At 39.4% G+C, this 10,755-nt stretch overlaps 1 protein-coding gene across 1 annotated transcript in view; it reads left to right on the top strand.

Moving 5' to 3' along the window:
- The first annotated feature begins 1,438 nt into the window (after positions 1 to 1,438).
- GTPBP10 (GTP binding protein 10) overlaps positions 1,439 to 10,755 on the top strand; it is a 36,123-nt gene continuing 26,806 nt past the window's right edge. Inside the window, exons 1-4 of the mRNA XM_079786177.1 lie at positions 1,439 to 1,564; positions 4,265 to 4,458; positions 8,904 to 8,995; positions 9,472 to 9,616. Coding sequence (XP_079642303.1) covers positions 1,532 to 1,564; positions 4,265 to 4,458; positions 8,904 to 8,995; positions 9,472 to 9,616 — 464 coding nt within the window. The 5' untranslated portion in view covers positions 1,439 to 1,531. The remainder of the gene's footprint in view (positions 1,565 to 4,264; positions 4,459 to 8,903; positions 8,996 to 9,471; positions 9,617 to 10,755) is intronic.

Raw genomic sequence — 10,755 nt, 5'->3', positions numbered from 1 at the left:
ACATGGATATGATGGCTAGAACTACAGCAGTCATTCTGAGACCATAAGGGGTCTTGAATACAGTGATATGACCAAATTTGTTATTTAAGGAGGGAAACCATCTCTGGAGATCAGTATGGATAAAGGATTACAGTGAAAAAGAGCTTTGGGTTATATTATTTCCTTTGTATACGAAAGCTAGTGAAGCTTGATGACAATTAGGTTATAGAATCAATAAAATAATTAGGTTAGAATGAGTCTTATAGAAGCAAAATCAGCTGTGATATTCTATTATATTAGTGATACCAAGAAGCCTCCTCTGTTTCCACATATTTCCTACACTGAAGGATCTCCTACAATATAGCTTCACATTTTTTTAGTAGATATAAAAAATAAAAAAGTAAATGCTCTGAGAGAATTAACACACTGACTTAAAAATCATGCCAGCTAGTAAAATACAGGTATCAAATCCATGCCTGAGATTCTGTTTCAATGGGCACTATCAGAAGAAGGCAGGGAGGTACTTAGTACCTATAGTAAGAAGAAGTAATTATAAAGAAGAGAAGGGGGACGCATAAAAGGGAGGTTCTGAATACTAAAAAAGACACCTATTTCAACGTTTTGTCTTTGAGGTGGCTCTGGAAGAGGAAATGCAGAGGAAGCATTTTGTTAATAAGTACTAACTAATCCAATTTAATGATTACTGCTTGCTAATCTATAATGTTCATAACAAAAATTATAGTCCTTGCTAATGTCCTCAAAATAAAGTAGGGGCTGGGTAAGTTTTGATATGAGAGTGAAGAAAGAGGAAACTGAAGATGCCAAAGGAAGACCGCAGTAGGGGTTCCCTTGAGGGCCCTGGGAAATGAGTTTTTGGTGTGGAGGGGAAGATCCCGTCACTTCTAGGAAATTAATGGACACCAGAGAGAGGGGTGTGAAATTGATGACAGACTTTACCTTTGCTGTTTCTAACCTAGTCATGGACAAGCTGAACCAAAGCATGATAGACAAAAAGTGGGTACCTAATTGACAGGGTAAGAAGGCACAAAATCAATTTAGATGATCTACAAAGAAGAGAATCAGGTTTGACATTTTTCATATTCGTCTGTTGGCAGTTTAACATCATACAATATATATCTTTCATAAGGAAAAATATCTTTTTAAAAACATATATATTTTTTTAATTTTAGAGAGAGGAAGGGAGAGGGATAGAGAGACAGAAACATCAATGATGAGACTCATTGTTCTACATCCTGCACACCCCTACTGGGAATGGAGCCCATGGGCCGAGTCTCAACCACTGAGCCACACGGCCGGGCTCGACAACAGCTCCGCGCTGCTTTCCCACAAACCATAACACCGCCCACCTTTCCGCAGGGCGCACCACACCGCGCATGCGCCTATCCCTGTGCAGGTGCAGCTGACGGCGCATGCGGCTTTCCCGCGGAGCCTGCGGAGAAACACAGTCTGCGCCGGGCAATGACGTAGAAATGCTGCGCGGTGATTCAGCGCAGACACGTTCTGCGGGAGCGAGTGCTGGCGGGTCGCAGTGATGGTGCACTGCGGTTGCGCCTTGTTCAGGAAGGTGCGTGACAGGTGCCCCTCCGCCTGACGGCCCAGGGCCGGGTGCTTCTAGCCCCCCCTGGGGGCTCTGGCCGTCCTCTTCCAACCCCCTCTTTCTATTTGGGGGTCTCTCTCCTGCTTTTTTCTTCCGTCTTCTTCTCTCGGGGTGGCCTGGGAGCGGGGGTGTGTCTGCCCGGCTCGGTTAGGGCGGTTGTTTGGGGACAGGGTATGAGGTTCTTCTGGGGAATTGTGTGACGTGGGATGAAGAGCTGGGGCATATGCCTGCTTTTAGACATGCAATACCGTATACGTGGAGTGTAGGTTTGGCTTTTGGCTCAAATCGTGTATTTTCCTCTTAAGAAATAGTATTCGTAGTCCTAGGCCGTTTACATATACATTTTGTCTTCAGTGCATTGTTCTTAAGAGCTTTCTAAAGACGACTGTTCATCAGTGCTAGGTACATTCTTATCAGAGAGAAAGGGAGAGAGAGAAATGAAAATATGTAATAATAGGCTTGCCTTCTTGCAAGAAATTTAGGTCAGTTTTTGTGTAGTGTCGGTTTTAAAATCAAACTGTAAAAAATGTAAAGTTGCTTCAAATTTAAAAGCTTCCTTGAGAGCTTTACTGGTAATGTTTTTTGAAACTAGCCAGGATTGTAGTTTAGGCATTACCTTATTACTAACGATGAGATTGAGGCATTTCTTTTAAGTTTGGGTTCTAAGTCTCTGAATATGTTCAATCTAAAGCAGTAAAAATGCACAAACTACTGCATTTTGTTGTGGATCAGTTATTAACTTGTGTAACCTTACTGCCATGAAAAGTCACTTCCAATCAGTGTCGTTTGCAATTGGAATCTAATTCTTCACTTACAGGTGATGCATTTCTGATCTAGCCTCTCCAGAACCACAGCATAAGTTCACGTCCAGAGAAAAATGCTCTGGTTGGCCCTCAAGTTTATCTTTTATATATTTCTCCCACCTTATTCTCTTACAACACTTTGTTTTATGAATACATTTGCATACTTAAATGAGTCCCTGAACTTTGATTCTTTGCTATGACCCATGCACCGCAATCTCAGGTCTGAACTGCATCGGCATCACCAAGAGAGCTTTTGCTAGATGTCCTGGCTTGACGTAGCCTCCCCTCCCCTCCACCAGAGTATATCAGAAAGGTCAGCGGAGTATACGTATTTTGCAAAAGGTTTACAGATGTTTTCGATACTTGCAACTACTCTAGATGACTAAAGATGTGAAGATGATTAATTTAAGAAATTACTCTGTAAGGAATCTTGATAGTCTGAGAGTTAATACATAGGCTCTTTACCTGCAAGAAGGTCTTGATTTAGTCAGGGAAACAGAAGTAAATACTACATGCTGTATAAGATTTCAGAAAGTGTACTAATACCAATAGAGGTATAATCAAATGACTAAGAGGTGGGCAAAGTTGATAAGTGTTGATTAAAGGAATTAAGGAAGACATCAGCAAATGGCATTCAGGTGGGTTTACGGTAGAAAAGAACAAATGACAGAAGTAGAGAAGCATGAGCAGAGTGGCATGGAGATGTGACAGTATAACTAGTAGTACAGAGCAAAAGAGGAAGAACATAGGAGGGGTGAACGAATGGAAATGAACTGAAGGTAGGCTAAGAGTTTTGAATATAGTACTGAGCATTTTATTTTGTTTTTTAATATATTTTTATGGATTTTAATATATTTTTATTGAGAATCATTGATTGGCTGCCTCCTGCACACCCCACACTGGGGATTGAACCCACAACCCCGGCATGTGCCCTTGATCGGAATCAAACCTGGGACCCTTAGTCCACAGGCTGACGCTCTATTCACTGAGCAGAACTGCCTAGGGCAGTACTGAGAATTGTAGACTTTACTTCATAAACAGCAAAACATATACAGACACACAAAAACCCTTGAATAGTTTTTGGATAAGGGAGAAACATGCTTAGAGATCCATTTTTGGAAAAATAGCTTAGTAAGATGCAGGATGGGTTGAGGAAGGAATGACTAAACACTGATAGACCAGTTAGGAGGTAATGTAACGGTTAAGGTACTAGAGCAGTTTGTACCCGGAAGGAAAGAGCTAGGGCTTTAGGAAAAGAAGCAGGTATAATCAAAGATTCTCACATATAATCTCCATGAGTAGTAAACTATGTTTCCATTATTTGAAAACATTGGAGGAACAGACTTCACGTAAGGAAAAGTTTGGTTCTATCATAGTAACATGTATTTGAGATGACTTACCCTTTCAATACCCAGGAACAAGTTACATATTTGAGGGGTCTGTAATATAAGTTAAATACAGATCTTGTTCTCAGTTGCTCTAGACTATTAAGCTTACATCTTGGTGATGTCCAATAGACATAGAGAATGTTTCACCTAGGTAATAGTTACTGGTACAGGCTGAAATCACCCAGGGGAGACAGTCTAGTTTGAAAAGTGGACCAGTGTCAGAGACCTTGAGGATAGGTGGGACAACAGTTGATAATTGGGGGGGGGGGGGTGGTGGAATAAAGGTTTTAAGAGTTAAATGGGAAGAGGAGGTCAGACAGGAGATGAACTGAGAAAAGACTTTAAATTTTGCATCCAGGAAGCCCTTTTTTACTTTTTCAGGCATTTTAGTGGCAACAAAGAACTAGAAAGGAGTTCTTATTGGTAAGCACATTTGGTGTACAAATGTTCTCTTTCTCTCTCCTTCTCTTTTTAAGTATGGAAAATTCATTGATAACCTAAGACTCTTCGCCAAGGGAGGAAGTGGTGGAATGGGTTACCCTCGCTTAGGTGGAGAAGGTGGAAAAGGTGGTGACGTCTGGGTTGTAGCCACCAAAAGAATGACTTTAAAACAACTTAAAGACAAATATCCTCAGAAACGGTTTGTGGCTGGAGAAGGAGCAAACAGTCGGTGAGTATTTATTGAATGACTTTGATTTTATGAAAGTAATCCCTCCCAAAAGGAAAAAAAATTAAAAGATAAAGTTGTAATTAGTGATTTGAAGTAAATTATATCCGGTATTTGTAACTGAGCAAAAATCTTCATTTGTCTCAACTCTAGTAAAGATAAAAGATAGTTACTAAGAAATGTTTTGGAGCATTCAAACTTTTTTTATCCTTTTCTTCTCCCAATGTCTATTTATATTTGTTTGTACTTCCTCTGTAGAAACAGAAAGTGAATTTTCCCACTGTTTTCTTCTTTTAGGAAACCTTTCTCAAATCTCAACCAAGCTTCTCCATCCCATCACCACCAGTAGTTCCACCAGCATCTTACAGGCAGTGCTGAAAATTTAGAGCCCATTTCACTGATATCTCTTATGTTTTCCCTTTTGCTTCTGTTTTGTTCTTTCTGTGACAAAGCCTTTACTTTATTTTTCATTAGTGTTGTTATTTTCTGTGGAACATACAATGTTGACCTCAAAATATGAGAAGAATTTTTTCTTTTGTTATAAAGAAAATGAAGAAAAAAATTCTTAAAGCTTCCATTAAATTGCAGGCTATGATTCCTCAGGCCTATTTATTCTGTTATTCCATAGGAGGTATTGGTATAACAGCTAGATTTTATGTCTGTTTCTTTTTTTTCTTCCCACAGAAGTGTTTTGATATGTTTATTTGTCATAGTTCCCGATGATGAAATGTGACACTTACTTGGGGGCGGATATAAGTAAAGGATAGAGGCTGGGATACTAAACACCCTATACCAGACACTCCCTACAACAAAGACAACCTCAAATTTTCCTGCCCAAAATATGCAGCAGCACCCCCTGCTTGTAAATGAATCTTTGGGGAAATCCTTTAAATTTCTTTTGAGCATTTTGTCTTATGAGACCATTTTATAGGACAAATTTTGAGAGCCTTATCCTATCTAATAATAGACAAATATGCAAATTGACCATACCCCCGACACACCCACAAACCACGCCCACAAGCCACGCCCACCATCCCATCAGAGCGAGCATGCAAATTAACCCAAACCAAGATGGCTACAGCCACAGAGAGCAGGTTTCCTAGGTAACAGAGGAAGCCAAGCTTTCCGCCTGCCCTTGCCAGGCCTAAGCCTCCACTCAAGCTACAAAGTTTCAATTATAGAAGGTAAACAAACTCAAACAAATGGCAGCAGGATGGAGCTTGAGAGAGCAGGCCAGGGTTGCTGCCGGCAACAGGGGAAGCAAAGCTTTTCGCACACCCTGGCCCACCCTGGCCGGGCCCACCTGCTTAAGGCAACAAAGTTTCAATTATAACCCCAACACAAATGGCTACCGGCCTCAGAGGGAGCCCCAGGCTTGGCTCCGCTCCAGGCTACAAAGTTTCAATTGTAGAAGGAAAATAAATTCCAGATACCAGAGCCTCCCCTTGGGTTGCCAGGGGGCGTGGCCGGCCTGCAAACCACCACAGGCCCCTTGCCCAGGCTGCCCCACGCCCCAAGGGAACCCCACCCTGATCAGGGACACCCTTCAGGGCAAACCAGCTGGCCCCACCCCTGTACCAGGCCTCTATCCTATCTAATAAAAGAGTAATATGCAGATTGATCATCACTACAACACACAATATAGCTGCTCCCATGTGGTCAAAGATCCTGCCCCCATGTGGACACAAGATGGCCACCACAAGATGGCCAGCAGGAGAGGGCAGTTGGGAGGCACCCGGCCTGCAAGGGAGGGCAGTTGAGAGGGACCAAGCCTGCAAGGGAGGGCAGTTGGAGGTGATCAGCCCTGCAGGAGAGGGCAGTTAGGGGTGACCAGGCCGGCAGAGGAGGGAAGTTGGGGGCAAACAGGCTGGCAGCAGAGTGGTTAGGGGGTGATCAGGCTGGCAGGCAGAAGCGGTTAGGGGCAATCAGGAAGGAAGGCAGGCAAGCAGTTGGGAGCCAGCAGTCCTGGATTGTGAGAGGGACGTCCAACTGCCCGTTTAGGGATCCGACTGCCCACCGGGATCGGGCCTAAACGGGCAGTCGGACATCCCTCGAGGGGTCCCATATTGAAGAGGGTACAGGCTGGGCTGAGGGACAACCCCCCTCCGTGCACGAATTTCGTGCACCAGGCCTCTAGTATTTGTTAGAATTCAGTAATTAAAGTTTTGAATACAGAATGTTATTTTAAAGTGTTTAGATCAGTGGTATATGTAAAGATGGTATACAATGTTTAAATGTTAAGAGAGATTTAAATAGAACATATTTCTTACTGCATTGTGTGTGTTGAATTTTTAGAACAGAGAGGCTTAAATCTAAAGGATTAATAGGAACCAGCTGGGTGAAGGGGAGAACAAGGCATTGCAGAAAAGGTAACATGAACAAAGGCCCAGTGATAGAAGACAAGTAGCAGTATAAGACACTAAAAGCAGGCCAGTGTGGCTGGAATGCAGAAAACACAGAATGTAGAGGAAGACGAGACTGGAACGATAGGTCCAGGCCAGACTTTAATTCAGACAGTCATTATTTATGAAATATTGCAATATTCTCCAATTTGGTCTCCCGTCTCCAGTCTTAGTCATCACCTTCAGTCCATTCTTTATCCAGTTATTCCTAGAGTGCTTTTTCTAAAACATCATCTTGTTAATGTCACTTGCCTACTTAAAATCCTTCAATGTTCCCTGTCTAAGATAATCTTCAAACTTTCCAACAGAGCATATCTGTCTCTTCATGATCTGGACTACAGTGTCTTTAGTTCATAACACACTACCGTACTTGTACCAGTGTTATGCTAGAAATAACTGTTATTTCTCCAAACAGCTTGTTCCTTCCTAGTCCAGTATGTGTGTGTGTATACACACATATAAATATACATATATACATATATATTTGGTTGGCCAACAGATCCTTTCCTGCCTTGTCTGGCAAAGTCCTATTTCCCTTTCAAGTCTTGGTTTAAACACTACTTCCAAAATATAGATAACTGAGTAAGATTTTAATTTCATATATTTAATAACATGTCTACTAAAAATCAGACTACTTTTGTTCATCGTGAAATCATCTCCCAGTAAACTGGTTTATGCTTGCTCAACTATGAACATTATCAAATACTATTTCAACTATTTAAAAAACTATCCAATGTTATTCTGAAATTTAAGTGTCAGTGTTTTTAATAAGATATTTTAATAGAAAGTTCACCAATGGTACCGAATAAGAATGAAATTAAAGCTTGCCTCTACATTCTAAAAATTGCAACACACACATCCCAATAAGAGGAGTGTTCTATTTAAGTCTTTCTTTACTATATTTCTAATTCATCCATTACTGTCAACCCGATTCATTCATTCAACTAATGTTAATTGAGTATCCACTATGTACCAATCACTGTACTAGATGGATAGGATACAATGATGATCTAAACTAATATGTTCTCTCCCCTTCTGCAAGTTACTGTAGTGTAGTGGGAGAGCAGACATTAATCAAACACCTGAAAAATGAAAAATTATAACTGTGACAAGTCATATGAATGAGAGAGCCTACACATGTGTGTGGGTCTGGGAATTCTGACCTACTCAGGGAGTTCAGGAATAAAAAGGTTTTATAAAAGGTCACCTATAATTTCTGAAATAACTTGTATTAACCTTTTCTTGTCTTTTCTTAGACTTTTCTGTGTGTTTACACAAATGTAATCTTGTGTGTATGTAGATAGTTGGGGGGTACAAAAATGAGAGGACAATATTTTGCAACCTCCTCTTTTCACTTAACTTTTTTTCTGTGCTGTTTTTACTATGGCTCCAGAGTATTATAGTATTGGAAATAATATTATTTTGTCATTCATCTATTTAGGTAATTATTGATTTTTTTACTGTTATACTCAATGTAACACACATTCATGTATATATAATAGTTTACATGTTTGTTCAATTTTCTTTTAGGATAAATTCTCAGAAGTGAATTTACTAGTTAGAAGTTTGTACCAATTTATTCTCTCATGAGCAGCTAGATGAACCCCCTCTAATTAAAGTACTCTCAGTTGAGGTCAGTTTTTTAAAAGCTTTGTTATTCAATTGATTTTTCTTTTTCTAGTTTATTTGTGTATATTTCAGGTGTACAATATATTAATTTATTATGATTTGTAATAACTTTTGGTGGTTAGCTTGGTAACTTAAATTATTACTTAATATTATTTTTATTGGGATATGATAGTCTAAAATGCAAATAAATAATTAGGGATAATTTTATTTTTCCTTTATATTTGGCCATTTAACATCTACATCAGAAGAGTTGGTTGCCAGTCTTCTTTATAGGCCATTATATTCACTTGAAGCATAAGCCATTTAATTTTGTGGGTTTTCCTTATTTTATCTTAGCTTGCTTGCTTGCTTGCTTTATTTATTTATTTATTTATTTATTTATTTATTTATTTATTTATTTATTTATTTATTTTGTAGTGTTAGTGCACTGAAAGGCTCCAAAGGAAAAGATTGTGAAATTCCTGCACCTGTGGGTATTTCAGTAACTGATGAAAATGGTAAAATTATAGGTAAGTGTACTGTAGATTCTGAAGTTGTGTTTGGAAGTTGTGGGGAATAGCACCTCTTGAGTTTCAGAATTTTTTTTTTTAAACATTAACTGCTAATTTATGAAAGAACTTTTTAAAATATATGTAAAGGCTGTTCAAAATTAACTGCTAGATTTCAGATTATTTTAAAGATATAAGAGTATTTAACTTGTTTTTAAAACATAAATAAACTCTTTCAACTGCATACAAAAGTATTTTCCAGGGTCAGGCTTTTTTTTTTTTTTTTTTTTTAATTGATTTCAGAGAGGAAAGGGGAGGGGGAGAGAGATAGAATTGAACCACGACTTCCTAGTTCACAGGTCGATGCTCAACTAGTGAGTCACTCCGGCCAGGCCATGGTCAAGCTTTTAATAGAAATTTCTGAAAGAAAAATGTCATTAGTGGATTAGCTTCACTTACTAATCTTGGTTCTCAGTGTCTTTATCTCTCTTTTTAAGGAGAACTCAATAAAGAACAAGACAGAATTTTGGTAGCTGAAGGAGGACTTGGTGGTAAATTCCTTACAAATTTCTTACCATTGAAAGGCCAGAGACGAATAATTCACCTTGATCTAAAACTTATAGCTGATGTAGGTCTAGTGGGGTAAGTATCAGTCATATCTTTATTTTTATACTTCCAGAGAGATAGTTCATGAATAGGAAATAAACATAAATTGTAATTTGGGGCCAGCATATTTCTCTTTTATGGAATTTGTGCATTGTTGGTATACTTAGAGAATATGCTGTTAAATGTCGTTATTTTCACAATGTCATCAGAGTTTCATATTGACTATTCATATATCAAAGATCATAACAATTAAGTAGGCTAGTGAAATGTTAGACAGTGAATAAAGAAAAAGATCAATCAAAAGCAGTAGTATAAGAAAGCAAAACAATGTAACCAGATATTAAGGAATAAAATGAGAAATCTGAACAACCCACACTTTTTTTTTTTTTAAATATGTTTTATTGATTTTTTACAGAGAGGAAGGGAGAGGGATAGAGAGTTAGAAACATCAATGAGGGAGAAACATCGATCAGCTGCCTCCTGCACACCCCCTACGAATCGAACCTGGGACCCTTGAGTCTGCAGGCCTACGCTCTATCCACTGAGCCAAACCGGTTTCAGCAACCCACACTTTTAAAAGTATATAAAAAGAAGGGAAAATGATTAAGATATTCTTTTTTTAAAAAAATATTTTTATTGATTTCAGAGAGGAAGGGAGGGGGAAAGAGAGAGAGAAACAGTGATGAGAGTGAATCATTGATTGGCTTCCTCCTGCACACCCCTTACTGGGGATTGAACCCGAAACCCGGGCATATGCTCTTGACTGGAATTGAACCCAGGACCCTCCATTCCGAAGGCCGATGCTCTACCCACTGAGCCAAACCTTAACAAAGGTATTGATATATCATTAATCAGATGGCTCAAGGCCGGTACAGACAGTCTCAACCATCAGACTTACACACTATTGAGCACCAAGTTGGATCTTGCAATGACTGTTTTCCTCTCCTTTATGCTCTGCTTAGGATTTGTCCACTCTCAGTACTGTAGACAACCTTACAATGTTATCCTCTTCCACCAGCCTCCTGTGTTTTCATCAAACAATGCTGTTTAGCTTTGGGTTTGGAGTGCTTGCACTCAACCAACTGGAGAAAGCTTGATTGCAAGATAAAGAGTAGATAAAGGAAGGGAAAACTTTAGCTTTGCATTTCTTCTCTCTCTCTCTCTCTCTCTCTCTC

The sequence above is a fragment of the Cnephaeus nilssonii genome (assembly GCF_951640355.1).
Source record: "Cnephaeus nilssonii genome assembly, chromosome: 12".
Lineage (NCBI taxonomy): Eukaryota > Metazoa > Chordata > Mammalia > Chiroptera > Vespertilionidae > Cnephaeus > Cnephaeus nilssonii.
The sequence above is the reverse complement of the archived record's forward strand: the minus strand, read 5'-3'. Positions and strand labels throughout refer to the sequence as shown.